This window comes from Eutrigla gurnardus (assembly GCF_963514095.1).
Source record: "Eutrigla gurnardus genome assembly, chromosome: 10".
NCBI classification, from domain to species: Eukaryota; Metazoa; Chordata; class Actinopteri; order Perciformes; family Triglidae; genus Eutrigla; species Eutrigla gurnardus.
Window position 1 is genome coordinate 15,569,345 of NC_139924.1, and position 19,632 is coordinate 15,588,976.

The following is a 19,632-nucleotide window of genomic DNA, read 5'->3' on the forward strand; positions in this document are numbered from 1 at the left end:
CAAAATGTGTCGATGTAGCACCGCTGGAAATGAACAGTACATTATGACCGATAGACATGGCCCTGACCTGAGATATAAATCAATACAATATACAGAAACACCCTCATTTAAATCAAATAAACATGTATGGTAAAGGATAGCAGTAGTGATATGGGACCTATTTTATTTACAAAAAGGTTTCTAATGATGGGCGATAATAGAATCTGTACAGGTACTGCAGAAAATGTATTGACATCAATTTGATCATTTATAAGACTATAACTCTTTATCAGCTGACTCAATAAACACAGATATGAAAGAATATCAATGCAAGGTTTTTCCTTCTGTATTTAATAATAATAAGAAGAAAAGCCATAATCAATGCTAGCAATGGGAGAATGGTTATAATGAGCAATCACGTTTGTTAAAGTCAGGTGTGTGGTCAATAAAATAAGTTAATTCGAGTGTATGATTTGTGAAAGTGTCCTAAAGCTATAAATATTTTCAGAATAATCTGCGTACCGACGAACAAATCAAGGCAATGTGAAATCAAAACCTATTTCTGCAGCAAATTCTAAGTATGGGAATAAACACACAGGCATGGATTCCCTCTGTATATGTGTTTTGTGTCACTGCGACGGAGGTGAATTACATAACGACTTAATAAGGATGCAAACACACGTTGATAGATTCTGGAAAAGGAGGAGGATGTAATTTTACAAGGCAATAGAGACATATATGATGATATTAAAGCAGAGTGTACTCTCATATCTTTAAATTTGTCAGGAGGTCATTTTTAATGATTAAACATCCCCCGATTCAAGTTGACGGCTCCTCGATTCAAGATCGTATTCTAGATTGAGCTCACCTGCCTGCAGTCCCCTGCATGCGTGGAGCTTTATTTTTCAGAATAAGTCAATTAGTTAACCATACCTTTCCAAATCTGTTTTAGTGACCCCTGATTTTCATCAGAAATATGCTTGTCATTCTTTCATGCTGACCATGAAAGTCTTTTAGTGGACACAAAAACCCTGAAATATTGGTTGTAAAGGCTCTCCGGTGACAAGAGAGTATCAGATTCGTCCAAATGCCCTCAAGGAAGAAACCTTAACGGCTCATTAAATGTAAAACTGGACGGCAAATGAACCGCTTTCCATCAGCAATAATCACAATTGTGATGCAGGTATTTGTGTGTATCGCTAGTCTGTGTAACCCTGGACTTTAATTCTTTGACGGTCTGGTGTAGCTTTGGAGTTTTCGGTCCTTAGAGGGCCCCCTCACGTGCCAGGTCCACCGGGTGACGATTACCTCAAGCTCCAGGCTCGGCGACGGAGCGCCGGTTCCTGACAGCCGAGTACCAGTTTTCACAAAAACATATTCCTAACATCACCTTTTACCAAGATGATCTGAGTAAGGCTTTCACGGAGCCAAGCCCCCGTGTTTCTCAACGTCCAGTCAGGAGTTTGTACCTCTGCTTGGGTTATGTGGTTTTGCTGCCTGCTCTTCTCTTTCTTTGGGACGCAGAAAAGTTCAACGGAGCTGGCGTTTGGTGTGGCGGTGCTGAAAAGGGAACGGAGGGAAAAAAAGAAGCAAAAAGACATCAGCACTGCTTGAAAATCAAAAGCAAATGTTCTTGGGGGCTTTTTTTTGCGGAGTAGAAGTAACTGGTACGTAGTCTCCCGTGTGCCGGGCTTTGAGGAGGTAAAGCGAAGACAGCCTCGAGGCCGGCTCCACGCTGAGTGCAGATTAAAATAACTGTCAGGAGACAGGAGCCGCTATTGAGGGAGACAGGGTGACACACGGAGTGATGGGGCTCAGCCTCTCACACTTCATGACACAGTATTTCACTAAAGCTGGTTCAGCTTTACAGCCTGGGACCGTGTGTGTGTGTGTGTGTGTGTGTGTGTGTGTGTGTGTGTGTGTGTGTGTGTGTGTGTGTGTGTGTGTGTGTGTGTGTGTGTGTGTGTGTGTCCACACAATAGAACAGCAATATAATCTTTATTACATATAAAAAAAAACACAGATTAGAGAATTTTTAAAATCTAAAAGGCACAACAATCAAAACATACAAGTTGCACCCAAAAAGAAAAATGAACGCCGGGCTTAAACGGGCAAAACGCGTCAATCAAAGCATTTTCCTTCCGTGTCGGGACAAGAACATTCAGTGCTTGAATGATAGCAGAGCGTACTTGCCCCGACACGGGATGGAAATTCTTTGATTAGGTTTATCTCGGGTTTACCTTCGCTGCAGGTGGGGCCCAGCCGGGTGGGCGGGCACAGGCACCGCCCACTCGGCCCGTCACAGCGGGCCCCATGGGAACACCGACACGGCAGGGAGCAGTCAGGGCCGTAACGGTCGCCGCCACACTCTGACACGCAAAAGACAAGAGCGGAGGGAGGGAGAGGTTAAAAAAAAAAGGTTGGAACGGCTACAGATTTCACAATGAACCACGGTTAAAATCCCTGACGCATTTCAATTTTAATTATCATCACTGAGTGTGTGTGTGTGTTGGACAGAGAGCGAGAGAGGTGTGTGTAAGAGAGAGAGAGAGAGAGATGTTGTAGCTGTGTGTGTGTGTGTGTGTGTGTGTGTGTGTGTGTGTGTTTGTGCGCACAGTTTAGACTTTTACAACTACTTCTACTACTAATAATAATAATGTGATTTTCAGTAATCGTACTGTTACCGTCGTAGTTTTTGTGACTAGAATTGTGAGATCAGATTTTCCCACCGTTTCATCTCTATGACACACACTTGTTTTCTGTATTTCTGATCCTTAAATTTGACCACTGCTAAGTATTTTTACCTTTTTCACATCTCTGTCCCGTCCGTCCCGGGGGACAGAGGCAGCGTCCGGTCACCGGGTCGCATGAGGCCTCGCCAGCACAGTCACATGACCGTCCACAACTCAATCCAAACCTGGCAGATTCACACCCTGAAAACAAACGGAGAGCATCGCTGCACTTTAACTGTCACTTCAGTGCAAAACTCTGCCCTTCACACTGTAAGAAAGATGGACTCCTGCTCCGCGGTGAAAGAATGGGCACTAAAATGTATTTTTAGTTTCGATAGTTAATCTTAATTCCTATGCACATACACATTATAAGAATTAATTGTTAGATGAATATAATCAACTAGGATTCTGTTGATCTCATTGTCCAATCAAGCTAAATTTAGTGTAAGATAAGATCTTTTTTGTCCTCATGGATCCAAGTCATGTTAAAATACAAGACCACATGCATGTGATCTCTGAGCCCATTGGCTGTCGGTTATAACGGATGGCGATTGGCGGGATTTCTGGGAGCAGATATCCACGCCCAGCTGTCTGTTACACGCGTTGTTCTTCAGCAACTCGAGACTGGAGTTGGATTTGGACTGACGTTTAAATGAAATAATATGACAATAAACTAGGGATGTCCATCAATAGGTTAATCTACTTCCATATGTCAACCAGCTGAACACACAAATACGCAAACAACACTGATCGGTGGCCAATCACCTGATATCCAATCACCTGATATCCAATCACCTGATATCCAATCACCCCTAACCTGATCAAAATGATAAGTAAACTTAACCAACGGAAAAAACAAAAAGTAAAAAACTTAAACAGTAAAGCTGGATAGAAGTAGCACTCTGTGCGATGGCAAAGCTCACTGAGTCAATGAATCAAGGAACGTGTCTCTTTGTATTTCACGTCAATTTGTGTCTTTTTTCTTTTGATAAAAAATTAACAGGTTAGTTATCGCTTCTTTGACGTCGGACTGTCGAAAACTAAATTAACCAAAACACTGTTGCCATCTTTCTGAGCTCAGCTTCCTGTTACACTGTAGAGACGCCCCCTGGTGGCGCCTGCTGTGCACTAAAACACACAGCATCAATACAGGATCAGAGAGACGTGTAGCATCTGTATGTACGATGGGACTGAAGGTCCTACGGTGTACCGTTATACTGCCTGAGTCTAGTGTCGTCAAGGAAACGGCTACACTCACATGCACTCGTGCATGTAGCAGATACAGAGTCGGGTTAGCCTGCGATGCTCCGTCCTCGTACATCTCCTCCACGCTGAGACTGAAGTGGCCATTTAGGCACAAGGTATTAAACAGTCAGGAAACACCTGTCTCTCATCAAATAACCAGGCTGCCCACCTACCTGCTAGCCTGTCTGTCTGCCTGCCAGAGCACACTCTCATTCATGTGTGCTCACATCTGCCCGTGTCTTATTGCATTTGAGTGTTCAAGTGGGTGTTTATTAATGTGCTTGTGAGAATGTGTGCTGAGTAGTGTTTGGGGCTACGTGGTGCTGCTTCCCTGCAAGTATCTCAAAGCCCTTTAAAATACATGAAAGAGGAGAGATCTCTGCCATTTAAATCGGTTTCATTCCATTTCATTAAAGTCCGTGTTGAATTATTTGACCCATCTTACCTTTCTGGCAGCCGACTGACTAAAACGGATTTCAGTCTATTGTTGTGCATACATACTCACGTCTTTGGCATTGTGGGCCGTAGTAACCTGCCGGACACACACATTGGCCTGTCACATGGTCACATGTCTGCCCGACGTTACAGTCGCATGTCTCGGCACAGTTCACTCCGAAGAACCCAGCCGGGCATCCTAAAGGGGACATGACACTGAATTTACTCTTAGGCTACTTTTTGCAGTGTAGAGTTTAAAACTGGTCATGTGGTCGTGTTGTATTCATATTTCTTTATTTTCCATGAGTATCGGCGAGGCCAGTGGTATCCTTATCACCAAGTGTCTTTTAGTATTAGACGTGAGTGTTTGCGTACCGTGTTGACAGGAGTTGCCGTAGTAACCGGCCGTACAGCTGCAGGTGCCGGTAAAACGCCCACAGGTCCCGTTGTTGAGGCAGGGACAGTCTTGTGCACAATCAAGCCCATATTTGCCCTTTGAACAGGCTGCACACACACACACACACACACACACACACACACACACACACACACACACATTAAGTAGTGTAGTAAGTAGTAGAAGCTTTTTAGTTTTTTTTGTTTTGTTGGGTTCATATTATGTTCTGTTGTGTCCATGAAGACCTACCGATGTCACAGCGCGGTCCCGTCCAGCCTAGTCCACACTTGCAAGACCCGTGGACCGGGTCACACAGACCCCCGTTGTGACAGCCGCATGTGTGTCTGCACTGCTGGCCGTAGCGATCCCGAGGGCAATCTAACAAAATATATATATATATCTGAGAATATCGGTACAAGATACAAGATAAGAGCTTCAGGCCCTTCAGTTCTACTCGGCAATCACACAGACGACACACTATCTTTCACACACACACACATACACGATTGCACTTCATGTTTATTTAAGCAACAGTTCATTAAAGAGATGGCAAAGTAGCCTAATTTGGCACTGATGTTAGGGAATAATCATGTTTCTCTGGGTAATTTAGATACAGCAAACAATAAGCAAGTACTCTTTGATTTTCCTGTTTATTTATTTGCTTCCTTGCCAAATCCAGCGACACGGAACGCAGAGAAGGAGCTACTTGCAGGTCTCTGTAAACATTCAACAACAGGAACTCGAGAGGTGGTGCGTCCGAGTACATGCAGGGAGACTCAAGGAGAGAACATTTAGCGCAGGCAGCAATGGAAATCCCCGCTCACAGTCCAGCTGAATTGCTGATATAGGGAGAGATAAAGAAAGCCAAACTCTGCCTCTGTTTCCTGGGAAAACAGCCCTGTGATCATCAAGAGGCCTCACACGGAGGAAATGGAGAATTTGTAGCTTAAGTATACAGTGAAAAAAGTTGGAAAATGTACCCTGGTTTTAGTGCTTGTTTCACACTTTTCAGTTAGGCCTCCTATTTCTGAAGAACTCATTAGGGCCAGTGGTTCCCACCGATGCATGTCAGCCTCGGGGGCGAGGATGAAAGATAAAAGGCCTTCTACAAAACAATATCTGAGATATGATCTACTCAGAGTTGGGTGATGAATTGCCTCTTGTAATTTAGTGTTTAGAAAAAGCAGAATACTTTAAACTGCATTCACTGTTAATAGTGGTTTTGTTTTACTCCTTTGGTCATACCTCTCTTTACTCAGTGTAACCACTGCTGCACATCTTAACTACTGCAGATGTATCAATTCTGAAATGGATGAAATGTTCAATTTAAAAGATAAATCTACATGTGTTATTTGTTTTGTGATGATTCCAGTGGATCTTTCCAAGGGAATACTCAGCCTTTAAATGATTCACGCTTGAGAACAAGGAAATCCTGTTGTCCACTACAGTGGAAATGTTGTAAAAATGTAATGAATTTATTAAGTTTTAAATGTAGCTTCTTTGCAATATGTTTTTTACCATCCAAACACTTAATTAATGTAAAAAAAAAAAAAGACCCCCTGGGTCTAGGGGGAGGTCAGAATTTGGTCAAATGGAGTGTATTACAAGTAAAGCTAATTCTAACAAACACACAGTACAGTTGAATGTAGGGCCCGATGATTAACGCGGGCAGAATCACGGAATTGCACAATGAATATGGAATCAACTGTAAAACGTGGAATTTTGCAGAATTTGTCAAAATCCAAAGTAATGATTTTAAAAAGTGAGTGGCATATTGGGACTCCTCCATAAACGATTGCACATACACTTGCCTATTTATGCACATTCTCATGGTCTAACCCTTAGAATTAGAACTACTACAATGTTTCTTCAATCCATTTCTCAGATTTTCTTATTGATTTATTGAATTTTGATTCATCTACCACATGATTAGACACCATCTGATGGGAAATAAATGCTCTTAAATTGTAAAACACAGAATTTAGAAAAATGAAAACGGAAAACATGGAATTTGGGAAAAAATAAAACAGAATCTGGAAAAAATCAAAACAGATTTCATAGGGCCCGAGTTGAATGCTACCTTGTTGGCAGGACTGTCCCATCCTACCAGGGGCACAGATGCACCTCCCAGTTGCTGCGTGGCACTGGCCTCCTTCCCCACAAGAGCACAGCTTAGCACAGTCCTTCCCATAGTAGCCACTCAGACAACCTGCGTGAATAAGCAGCTTTTCATTCCGGTCATAGGAGGCTGAAATGGCCAACACCCCATAAACACTAAAGGTATGTTCACAGCAAATGCAAAAATCTATTTGTCACGTGGCACTATAACATACGAAGTCAATGCATAAAATATATTTCAACTGCAGGGAATCATTTGTGTGACGCCTATCAGTGTTGAGATTCTGCCGCGATGTCAATGATCACAATCCTGCACGTTTATTATGAACATACCTTGACTCCCAATAATGATAACAAAGGGATGCAGAAAGAACCTTTCAGGTGCAACGTTTGTCGACTCACCTGAGCTGCAGGTAGCTCCCATGAAGCCAGGAGGACAGTAGCAAGTCCCCGTCCTGAAGTCACAGCGGCCCCCGTTGATGCAGCTGCACCTCGACTTGCAGTATGGCCCAAAAGTCCCCGCTCGACACCCTGGAGACAAACCGTTAGTGGTGAGACGGAAAGAGGATGTCAAATAGTCGACGAGCCCATTGTTGACCGAGACTTTTAGGTCTTTTCACTTGTAGGATACGGCAGAAAGGAAAGAGGGAAATCACAATAAACATCTGAACATTTTACAGTCAATCCTAAATGACTTTGACTTCAGTGGAAATGACTAATTGGGCCATGTAGGTTTACAGCTCCCACCCAACTTCCTGTAAGGTACATTAGCATCCATGTACTTACGTAGCTGGCAGCGCGCCCCGTGGTAACCAGGTAAGCAGCTGCACTTCCCCGTCACGGGATGGCACTGCTCCTGATCTCCTGAACATCGGCACACCTGGCTGCAGTTTTGCCCAAACATGCCAGCAGGACACACTGCAGCGATGCATCCAACAACAACAACACAAAAATCACGGCTAAGACAGAGAATGGGAGATATCTCCAGAGATCCTACTGTATGTTGAAATGAGAGAAACTTCCATAAGGTCAAGCATCACGGTAACACTCCACCGACTCAGTCTGATAGCAAAGTAAAACACCCAGAATGCAAAGCTTGTTGCGTCGTACCCAAGAAGCATTTGCTGCATATTTTGCTCTTAATAATTATTTGAATTCCAAACCAACATCATTAGGTAGTTATTTGTAAAATAATGTATCATCAATCATAATATGATTCTCCTGGGGGAAAAACAACTACAGTAGTTTGTGGGAACAAAGACGAGTGCAATTTAATGTTTCATCCTGGGATTACTCTGAGAGCGTACTGGGGCATTCAGTAATGGCTGGTTACAAAATCCCCAAACTCCCAACAACTTTCCCTGGTGTCCGGACGCAGAGGGACATTCTTTCACACACCCTTTCTGTATACATCCGCATACGATCACCACAATAATGAATGGAGTCGAAAGACAATCAGTCATAGCCAACAAGATGAATCTGTGAACCGAACATTTTTCGGGTGAGACCGCAGCACTCGGCTACTCAGTCAGGCAGCAGCAGGCAGCGTGGGGGACAGATAAGAAAGGACTCCAGACTAAAGAGGCAATTACGGCGCTGTCATTATGCATGTCTGCCTTCCAAAGGCCCTTATCCGCCGCCGAGGAGACAAAAACAATGCCTTCTGTTTTACTTGGCAACTGGTGTGTAACATTTATCAGATGTCTGTGGAGTGTGCGAGGAGAGGAAGGGAGCTCAGCGGCGAGGGGGTTTGGGGGGGGGGGGGGCAGAAGGAGTGGTGAATAGTGAAGCTGCTCGTAATACAGTCCTGACGGGTATGGTCTCAATAATGAAACATTAGCATAAAGTCCTGTGACAGTGAGGCTTTAGTGCCGGTGTCGAGTGCATTTACTGGAATGGAATAAATGGTAATCTTCCCCAGGAGGACCGAGGGGAGAAAAAAGACGTTTTAATCAGTATGAACGGAATGATTTTTGGTGATTACTCCCATGATGCCTTTCGTTCCTGATGGGAGTGGTGCATTTCGGGGTGACGGCCGGTTTCAAATGCATGACAGTGATATCAGCCATGTGTCAGGGCGCCCTCCATAACTAGGGACATGTTTGAGCTGCTGCATCTCCAACTCTGTTAGAAGAATTGAGTTCACCTTTGACAATTAAGAAAATGCTTAAGAAAAAGGTGTGTTTGCCAAGATTTCCTTTTCATTCTTACGTTTCTCGCAGCCAAGTCCCGTCAGTCCAGCTGGGCACCCACAACTCCCTGTCTCGTGGTGACAGGACACGCCGGCCTGGCACCGACACCGCTGGGCACAGGAAGCACCGTAGGACCCCGGAAGGCAGGCTGGGAGTCCACATACATAGCAGGCAGTCAGTTAACTGTATATGATGGTACATGACGGAGCGAATGGTGTTGAAGGACTGGATGAATATAATCATGCGACTATAAACTCCACGCTTTTGTAGTTTTCTAGGAGACCAAAACACTCGCTTGCTATCTTTCTGAGCTCAGCTGCCTGTTGCACCATAGAGACCGGCCTCTGGTGGCGCGTGCTGTGCACTACAACGCATCACATAGATACAGCCTCGCAGAAAGTGCAGCGTCTACTTATAAAATCATACCATCATTGCCACTTTGATTCCTCCCGTACACTCACGTTTGTCACACCGGGCTCCCCTCCAGCCCGACTCACACTGGCAGCGGCCCGTCACACGCTGGCAACCCGAACCATGGTCACAGTCGCAGCGTTGCTCACAGCCGTCTCCGAAGAATCCCTCAGAACAGCCTCCAGACGAAACAGAAACTCAGCACACAGCATTTTTACATATTCACTTTTATGCTATTCAAATTGTTTGACACACTTTTATGGTTTTATGGAGTAAATAAACCGTCACTTTTGTTTTTTTTTTGCTGATGCTGCACAGGCGTGTTAGTAAATGCAGCACAAAGGGGAAACTGCTGCAGGGCGGGTTGATTCTGTATCTGAACATCTCTAGGATGGGTGAAAACCAGATTGTGTGTACTAAGTCAAACCGAAACAAAGAAGCTAAATAAGCACAAATGTGCTGTAATGCAACAGCGCTGATGTGAAGTCACCTGACTGACAGAGCGCTCCTATCCAACCTGGCGGACACGCACAGCTTCCTGTCACTCTGTCACACCTCCCTCCATTTGTGCAGCTGCAGGCCCGGCTGCAGTTCTCTCCGTGACGTCCCGACTCACACTCTACGAGTGAGGGAAAGGAAAGTTCACATTGAAGTTTCATTCAAGAAACGATTTATTTCAGAAAAACTCACCTAACTCGCAGGCGGCTCCCGTCCAGCCAGGAGGGCAGGAGCACCGGCCAGTGATGCTGTCGCAAGAGCCTCCGTTTTGACACAGACATTGACCAGAACAGTGTTCCCCATATTGTCCTGCAGGACAGGCTGGACACACACACACACACACACACACACCATACAGTATAGATAGTTATCAACATGAATGGATTGAGAAAATAGTGCAGACAATTTTATTAAAGGCTTCATAGTAATGGAACTATAATATATATTATATGTATCAAGGATAATGTGATATTATTATTATTAACAGTATGCACCATGTACATGGGTGAAAGTAACAAATTATATTTACACTTATTACTCTGACAAAATAGTTTTTAAAGCAGTACTACCACAAGTATTGTACTTTGCTGCGTTTCACATTGCATCTGTTATCGAGTAAAAACAAAAGTCCCGTGAAGAAATCCTGACAGCAGCTGTAGTAGAGAAGAAGAAGCTGCAGGTGTGTCTGCGGCTCTTAACTGTGATTGGCTGCGTGTAAAAGTTTATGTTTACACGTGTCGTCTGCTTTGGTGGTATTTTATTCTACTGCGTCTAAAAGAACTTTCAGGTGCTCAGTTTCTTTATTGTCGATCACATGTTTAGGGGTCATTGCACGAAAATGAATGTACGATACATCCAACTCGTCTCACGGTTTGTAAACCGGATAGCTGTGATGTGGAGTGCGAGTCATTTGTCGTACATTAGCTCACGTGCAAGCCCAGCGGTGTTACCTTTTTAAGAAAACAGCAGCGATAGCTTTGACGAGGGTTTGCCACGCTGAGCGAGGAGCTACTTGAGCGAGGAGCTACTCACGCAGTTGGCAGCTCCCTCCAGACCAGCCGGCCTCACAGCTGCATCCCCCGGTGACGTGGTCACACCTGGCTCCGTTCTGACACTCACAGGTCTCACTGCACTGCTCCCCAAACCTCCCCTCTGGGCATCCTACCCTCGCACAGCCACACACACACACACACACACACACACACACACAATCAGTATTAACGTAAAATGCAACTGTAGCTATATTTCAGGACATTTTGAGGCATTTTCAGCACAAATAGTGTAAACTTCTCCTTTAATGATCAAAGTCCAAGATGACATGTGGAGTCTAAGAAAGAGGAAAAAGCACTAATGACAGAGATGCGTCATTAAGTCATGCTGGTGGCGTTCTGCTGACTCTGGCTGTAGTAGTTAGGACCACAAAATGGCTGTGGCGAGAGGAAAGTCTTGAATAAGACTGCCGAATGACAGACTAAGAACTTTAGTGGGCATTTCATTGGATCCATTAAAACAGCGGCATGAAACTTTAGCATGAGAACACTGATTGGTTAGCTACTAAAGAGTCTTCCGAGTTATGTTCTCCCTTTCCTGATGTTGATCGCTATAAACACGTGGGTGCATTTATCCAGAATAGACCTCAATTAAACCGTGTGTGCCAGAGGGCACGCTCGTCCCTCCTTCCTCCGCCCGTACCCATCCCTAAAAAAAGTCGTCGGCAGTGTCTCATTATAGAGATAATTGTTCACAAACGCATCATAGTTGTGTTTAAGGGGAGGATGTCGTGATGGGCTGCAGTGAGGGCCTCCCTCACACCCCGTTTTAATGATGTGGCTTCCATTACCCAGAATGCAGTGTGGTCCTGCAAAGCCGGCGGTGCAGAGGCAGCCTCCTGTGATGTGGTGGCAGCGGGCACCGTTCCTGCACTCGCACATCTGGCCACAGTCAAGACCGTAAAAGCCGCCCGGGCACACTGTGGGCCAAGATAAAACATCCGACTGGTTAGAACCGGCAGCTTCACAGAAGAGGAGAGGAAAAGGTCTAGATGCCAGCTTTTTGGGGACTTTTTCTCTTTTTTTTTTCTTCTTCTTCTTCTTTCTTTCCCCATCTCTTACTCTCTCCTCCTACTTTCCCTCTCTGTCTTACCACCCACTGGAAATACCAATATCAAATTACAGTACCACGCTGTGGCTGTTCATTTGCAGAGCGTCTGCGTTCGTTAAGTAAGTTCACGTCCCACATGTGTGGTGGATCTGGGCCACATCAAAGTCCACGGCGGCTCGCAGGCCGTTCTCTTCCGGGGGGGGGGGGGCACAGAGAGCTGGTAATTAGAGCACCTGCTGAGTCAACAGGCCCCACCGATACACGGCAAAACAAAGCCAGGTTACTCTGCCCCCCCCTCCTTTCAACACACAGGCACACATACCTACAGTATCCCTGCTGATGCAAGGAGATGCCAGCGCGAGAGTCTGTTTTCCATTCAGAGCCAGAGAGATTGTTTAAGTGTGCGGAGAGTCAATTGACACTCAGAGAGTTTGGTAAACACGGTGCCTCCCATCCACACGGACCTCGCCAGAGGCGGCGAGAAGAATGAGCCTTTCCACTGCCGGGATGTAAATATTGTCCGCATGACTTCACCGGAGCAGGAAAGAATGACTCTGTTTATTCGCGGCCTATTTTCGTTCGCTCAATTTGTCACTGAGAGATCTCAGAGCCGGAATAATAGTTTGGAATGGCGAAACCTCCATTCTGGGTTTTTTTTTTCTTTTTCTTCAAGTGACGGACAGACATCGCAGGCATTTCTCTCTTCTGTTTTGTGTTGCAGTAATATGTGAGAATGATCTGGTGAGGGTTTTTGGGTAGTCTGTTCCAATTAACGCAGCAGCCAGCAGTTTTTCATTTCATTTATGGGCTACCTCTTCTATCTTAGGAAAGCATTTGACCATGTTACCAAAGGAAACCACAAATTGGGAATGCAGCAAAAATGTGTAACTTGGTGGTTTTTTTATGTATTCCGAATGCCAAGGTACTCTGGGTATTTCCCTACAGTTTTATGCATCATACCCTCCTCCTGCTCCATTTGATGATGCTGTCCACTCCTCCTTTTTTCTCTCTAAAGGCCTCAAATTGGGAGAAGTATCCTCTCTGCTCAGCAGTTTCTGGCATGACCATCGCTGTGTTCCCACGCTGACTGCATGACGTCTTTGCCTGCCTCTGTAGTGGTTAGGCTGCAATGTTATTAAAGCCAGCCCACTGAGGATGCTGTCATTTTAACCCAGCTGTACATTAGCATTAGCACGTCGCTAAATATCTTATTTTCTATTGTTTGTTGTTATGATAGAAATCGCTGACGCCATGGCAACATCTTCCTGGCCTGCGGGGAAATGCTTCAGGAATGTTTCTCAGAAACACCGTTTATTTACCAATGACACATGGGCTCTATATACAGTATATATATATATATATATATATATATATATATATATATATATATATATATATATATATATATATCTCAGAGGAGTTCCCCTTTTAATGAGATCTCTATGCCGGGCACAGTAATCAACTCAACATGTTCGACAATTTTCTTCTTTATCAAATGCAGCACACAAACCCTGCAGTAAATCTTCAGGGGATATACTGACACCTCTGAATGGCAAAGTTTATTATTTGTTTATGCCAGCAGGGGGCGACTGGTTTTCCATATTAACTACAGAGAAGCAATCTGTCATCCGATATTAGGACAGTGTCTGCAAGTGTTTGTAAGTAAAGACTCTTCCCCTGAGCCTTTGTTTATGGGTAGGCACAGACACACACACACACACACACACACACACACACACACACACACTGTGCCATCGCTGAAAGACTCCATCTCCAGACTAAATGAGCTCTTTAAGACAGGCGGATTATTTCCAGATCCCTGCTTGTGTAAGAGCCACTGCTGTCAGCCCATAAAGCAGGTCCAGGGACCACACAGCCGGGCGAGAGCAGACCACAGAAATAGAGCGGATAGAGGGAACGTCGAATAGAACTTCCTGGTGCCATTCAGGGTCTGCGCGCTAAAAAGAGGTCAACACAACAACAACAAAACAACCCCCCGTTCCTTCGACAATAACGCGGATGTTCAATCCCCGGGTTCTTTTTCTTTTACTGCAAACGAATGAACTATTTGGATGTGAACATCAAAGCCCCGGACCAGAAAACGGAACACGATCCACGTTAATTAAAGAGGTGGTCTGGTCGGCGGGACCCCCGTCAGCACAAAAGCTTGTTTCCTCTGACAAGACTCGACTGAAATGCTTCGCATCAAGGCAAGGATTCTTGACGGAACTATGAATTTTGCCATAGCAACGAGCTTTCTTGCACTTAACTTTACGAATGCCGCCGTGGGGCGAAAAAAACCTCCCACCTATGAAACGCTCAAGAGAAAAGTAATCTCTTTCCGTTTTGATTCAGTGAAACAGATGAACGAAGGGAGATCTGGTCCTTCTCACAGCACAGGCCTCTTCCTGACTACTCCTGAAGGAAGAGGCCCAGCAGAAGACTGAGAAACTGGACACCTCTGTTTGAGGAGAAAAGGCCTTCAGAAAACAGAATCCGCTCAGACTGATAGCCCTGTTTCCACATGCGACGTCCAATCAGAGTGACGTCTCCGTCGGAGGCCATTAGACTGTTATGACTAGGGACGTGAAGCTCTGTTCTGGTGTGACACGGCCATGATTCACGATGCCCTGTGTACTACGGAGGTGGGATGAATTTCTGGGCCTGCTAGTACACTTACACTAAATCTTACACTTTGTAATAACACGAGGCCATTTCAAGTCAAAAGACTATAATCAAGAACAAATCTATTACATTGTTAAAGCACGGGGACTGCTGGTATGTCTTTCAGTTCAGTAAAAAAAAATATAATGAGAAGAGTATTGGTTACATGAAGGGTTTGCTGTGGCAGGATGCTTGAAAAGACGGCAGCCTGTGAAATACAGTCCATTTAGCCCAGAATGACGAGTACAAATCTTGGGATTTGTGGGGTTTTGAAATGGATTTGCTGATGACATTACACGGACAGTATGATGATTCATTAAATGTGTGATGATTCACTCAAACGGTGGAAGGAATTTTAAAAAATGATCAGAAGAATGTCCTGCAGCGCCCTCTAGTGTATTTAGACAAGTGATGTCCTATATAATGGAGAGTAGTGTCTGTAAAAATAATTTTTCAAAATGTTTCTAGTACATCAATATCAACCGTTGATAAAGTAGACCTTTAACTAATCGGAAAACAAAAGAACTCTTACTTTTTTCACAGTAAGTGCCAGCGTAACCAGGTGAGCATGTGCAGGCTCCGCTCACGTGGTCGCAGAGGGCTCCGTTCTGACACTGGCACGGCTCGGCACAGCCCTGCCCATAACTGCCGTTCACACACTCTTAACGGTGAACACATGATGGAAAGATGAATGAGTGTTTAGCAGAACAAGCATTGTAAATCTTAAGCCATTCACCAAAATGCAGCCAGCTGAAAACATTCTCATTCTCACATAGAATAGTGTCATGTCATGTTGTTACTAAAATCTCATCATTTTCCAACTCCCTGGAAAATAGACAGAAATCACTGAAATAAAACATGATAAAAAAATAAAAGAAATGACTTTCAGGATTGTGAATGAGCTCAAAAGATGCTATATGGACAGTCACCCCATGGTGGCAGTGTTCACTCAAATATCTCTCGTTGAAAGTTAAAGAAGAGAACTTACTGTTTTCACAGTGCTGTCCGGTGAAACCGGCCTCACAGGCACACTGACCGGTGACCGGCTCGCAGCCCAGAGAGATCTCTTTGCACTGGCACATTCTGAGACACTCTCGGCCCCAGTAACCAGACTCGCATGCTGTGAAGGTCAGTCAAAAGTTTCAATCATAGATATGTTCAGTGTTGCATTATGGGTGTTAAAAAAAATAAGGATAATTCTCACATGTTGCACAGTCGTGGCCTGTTTTGCCAGGAGGGCACATGCAGCGTCCAGTCTGTGGGTCACAAGTAGTATCAGGGTGGCATGAACAGCGTCTTAAACAGCCTGGTCCGTGGAAACCTGGGGGGCACTCTTTACACCACAATTTAGAGGATCAGGCTTTAGTTATCCACTCTTTTTGACACATGATTAGTAGGAAAGGAAAAAATATATATTTGAGCTATAAACCTTTAGGTAATATATTGTTTTAACACTCAAATAATGTTAATATTACATAAAGACAATCGGCCTGTTGCAAAATCACTTATTCAATCATTAGTCATTGCTAAATGGATGTCTGTTTGAGGTGGACACAGATTTTAATGAGGATCACAATAGTCCTAAAACCTGTTTAAAGTTGGATGAAAACTCACCGTTTTGGCAGAGGTTCCCGGCGAAGCCCGGTTTGCAGTCGCACGCACCAGTCTGCTTGTTGCAAGAGCCTCTGTTCTCACATTCAGGACAAGCTGACTGGCACTTCAACCCCCAGAATCCATCAGGGCAGTCTGGGGAGCAGATTAAGTGAGCAAGTAGGCCACATTTACTTGAATGTTTACTGCTGAGGGCCTCAATCTTATCACATGTTCTATAGTCTATCAGATCAACGTAGCATCATGACTTTTCGTAAATATACACGACACTTCCTGTGGCGTGTTATCTGTACGCAATTCGAGCTATCCGCGTGTATGTGTACGTTCTGAGCGAAACGACCCAACACATCCGCGTGTTTGTCAGCGCTCTCTAGCGAAACGACCCATCACATCCGCGTGTTTGTCAGCGCCCTCTAGCGAAACGACCCATCACATCCGCGTGTTTGTCAGCGCCCTCTAGCGAAACGACCCATCACATCCGCGTGTATATAAACGCCCTTTAAGGTTAGGGTTAGGGTTAGGGTTCGGCGTTGATAAACACGCGAAAAGGCGATTGTGCGTAGTGATAACACGCCCTAATGGCATACAAGTTGGCGTGTCATACATACGCCACTTCATGAGATCAGTCTGATCAGAGCATTAAACAAAAATAAATATACCTTTGAGACAAGAGTGTCCCATCTTCCCAGCAGGACAGATACACTCTCCGGTTACGGGGTCACAAGGGGCTCCTCCACACTCGCAGGTCAGACGACAGCTTTCTCCATAGCTCAGTGATTGGCAGGCTAGCAACACACAACAGGTTAAACCATTACAGACCCCATTAATAAACAGTCACAGTGTTACACACACACACACACACAAAGACACAAGGATTGTCCAACATTGCAAAAAGAGAACCGCGGAAGTGAAATTTTAGAAATACTCCATCATTTTCTGTTTATTTATTCAGCCCCTGCCAATAGCCTCCGCAGAAGTAACTGAAGTAAATTACCCCCGTCGTGACCTGGCCTCCAAATTAAGATAAATACAATCCACCCCAAAAAATGTGGATTCCTTTTGATTATTATTTGGTTTTGACAGTCCCAGCGAGCCCTGGCCTGGACTGTGCATTAGTGCTGACATACTGTAACTCTGCTCTGTTAGTCCACTCCATGGAGACACAAAGTCATGTTCTCGCCGGTAGCTGGCAAAACAATATTCGGTATCGCCTTAGATCACAACACAGAGGGTTGGGCTTTCCATCAAGCAGCAGAGTAAACACCCTGCCGCCGAGGCACACACGCATTTTTTGATTTTACAGTAATAACAAGAACACCTGCGCTGACCAGGTGACTTTAAAAAAGAGACCGCCGTTTAGTTCACCGGCTAAATCCACTCGATCCATCACAGGCGGCGGAGAATGAATAGAAAACGACAGGATAAAGAAAGATTAATAGAGGAATTGAAAACAACATTGTGACGAAGGTTGGGAAAAGACTTCAGAAAGTCATAACTCATAACAATTAGTGGTGACATCAGAAAGGGCATTCAAAGTCTGCAAACAATAACCACACAGGTAGACACATGTGTCGCTGTACAAGCCCACGCACTTCACATGCACGCAATAACACAACGATCCTTTCACTTTAAGGTTATGGCCACATGAGAGCGCTGTGGAGTCGAGCTTTGAGGGGAGGGGGGGTATCATAGATGTATAGGAATGTATTTAAAATATTTGAAAAGTGAAAACATTTTCATTCCTTAACAACACGTTTATTATTCCCTTTAAATGGCATTAAAGCTCACCCAGCTGACATCGATCTCCATGAAGGCCTGCAGGACATCGCCGACTGCATTCTCCAGTGCTCGGGTCACATGACCCTCCACCTGGACAGTCACATGGTTGCTGACAGCCGGCACCAAAGAAGCCACGCTCACATTCTGCATTGAGACACACACACACACACACACACACACACACACACACACACACACACACAACCAAAGTGGGAAGATTAAAAGGCCAAGACGTTTTAGTTCACAGGTTATTGGAATTAAATCAGCAAGTGTCTTGACCGTTGACCTGAAAGTATCTAAACTGTGTGGATGGAATGTAACTGTTTAATACTGAGGATCTGAGGCTGCGTGTCGTTGAATAAATGAGTGTGGTGTTTTGGAGACGTGCTTCTACCTTTCTCACACTGCGGGCCGTGGTATGCAGCCTTACAGAAACAGCTCCCTGTTTCGGGGTCACAGCCAGTGGAATGTTCTCGAACACAGTCACATTCCTTGGAACAGCCTGCACCGTTCGTCCACCTGGGACACGCTGAGGGGGCGGATGAGATTAGTTTGAAAACGGACAAAAGGCACAAGTTAGGTCGACCGTGTCGAACGTCATGTGTAAACTGTCAGTGGTGGAACATTTACTCGATGATGCATTACTTGAGGTAATGTAAGTGCATCTCAGGAAAATATTGTAGGCTTACTAGTAAAAGTATTCAACAGTAAAAACCATGTATCAACCATGTGATTTTGAATTTCTTTTTTCCCCTCATGAACTGAAGGATTTAATGTTACTTTATAGGTGAAGATAATTGTCCTAATTCTTAAGCTAAATAAACTATTAAAAAAAGGACCTATTATGCTTTGAAATCTTGCCTTTTCTTCTGTAAAGTGGTGATCTCACCATATAAAACATATGCATAATAGGCTCATCTCCCCAGCTGCTAGTTTGGGCCAGCTGACCAATCAGAGCAGACTGGACATTTTGGGAGGGAGGGGCTGGAGCTCAAAGGGAGCGTTTCAGAGGGAGGCTGAGGGGAGCTGCTGCAGCACAGGCAGCATTGAGCATTATAGCATGTAAACATGTTCTAGTAATAACCTGAAATACATGTATGCACCAGGAAAGGAGCGTAAAAGGTCCTCTTTATAACCCTCTTGGATGAGCTGTAATATGCGTAGTCACCAACCTGAAAACAGGGTCTTTATCTTTTTAGAGATATGTGGTTCGCACAGGAAAGCAACGCAAACATGATCTTACAAAATATGATGCTTTACTTTAGATTACACAACAGTATTTAAAGAAGTTAAAGTTAGCACAACCTGATAGAAGTAACATCCAACACACATGAATGCAGCAGTAGTGCAAAACATAATCCCAAAACATAATCCCAAAACATAATTTTCAGATTGTCTTGCTATGTTTAAATTTTGCACTGTCTCCGACAATTTCAAAGGTCGATGCATGGTGGTGTCTGCTGGTCACTAC

General features: G+C 44.5%; 1 protein-coding gene across 2 annotated transcripts in view; it reads right to left on the minus strand.

Annotated features, from left to right (window-relative positions):
• Positions 1 to 598: 598 nt before the first annotated feature.
• The window catches only part of egfem1 (EGF-like and EMI domain containing 1), a 51,799-nt gene continuing 32,765 nt past the window's right edge, over positions 599 to 19,632 (minus strand). The window contains exons 17-38 of one of the 2 annotated variants that reach the window (XM_084018965.1): positions 18,556 to 18,690; positions 18,171 to 18,305; positions 17,042 to 17,167; positions 16,386 to 16,517; positions 15,976 to 16,104; positions 15,760 to 15,891; positions 15,304 to 15,432; positions 11,848 to 11,976; positions 11,040 to 11,168; positions 10,200 to 10,328; positions 10,000 to 10,128; positions 9,560 to 9,688; positions 9,118 to 9,246; positions 7,693 to 7,824; positions 7,309 to 7,437; positions 6,869 to 6,997; positions 5,038 to 5,166; positions 4,767 to 4,895; positions 4,462 to 4,590; positions 2,784 to 2,912; positions 2,220 to 2,348; positions 599 to 1,539 (exon numbers count right to left, since the gene is read on the minus strand). In XM_084018965.1, the coding sequence (XP_083875091.1) occupies positions 1,460 to 1,539; positions 2,220 to 2,348; positions 2,784 to 2,912; positions 4,462 to 4,590; positions 4,767 to 4,895; positions 5,038 to 5,166; positions 6,869 to 6,997; positions 7,309 to 7,437; positions 7,693 to 7,824; positions 9,118 to 9,246; positions 9,560 to 9,688; positions 10,000 to 10,128; positions 10,200 to 10,328; positions 11,040 to 11,168; positions 11,848 to 11,976; positions 15,304 to 15,432; positions 15,760 to 15,891; positions 15,976 to 16,104; positions 16,386 to 16,517; positions 17,042 to 17,167; positions 18,171 to 18,305; positions 18,556 to 18,690 (2,807 nt within the window). In that variant the 3' untranslated portion in view covers positions 599 to 1,459. The remainder of the gene's footprint in view (positions 1,540 to 2,219; positions 2,349 to 2,783; positions 2,913 to 4,461; positions 4,591 to 4,766; positions 4,896 to 5,037; positions 5,167 to 6,868; positions 6,998 to 7,308; positions 7,438 to 7,692; positions 7,825 to 9,117; positions 9,247 to 9,559; positions 9,689 to 9,999; positions 10,129 to 10,199; positions 10,329 to 11,039; positions 11,169 to 11,847; positions 11,977 to 15,303; positions 15,433 to 15,759; positions 15,892 to 15,975; positions 16,105 to 16,385; positions 16,518 to 17,041; positions 17,168 to 18,170; positions 18,306 to 18,555; positions 18,691 to 19,632) is intronic. The other variant, XM_084018966.1, reaches the window with a different exon arrangement.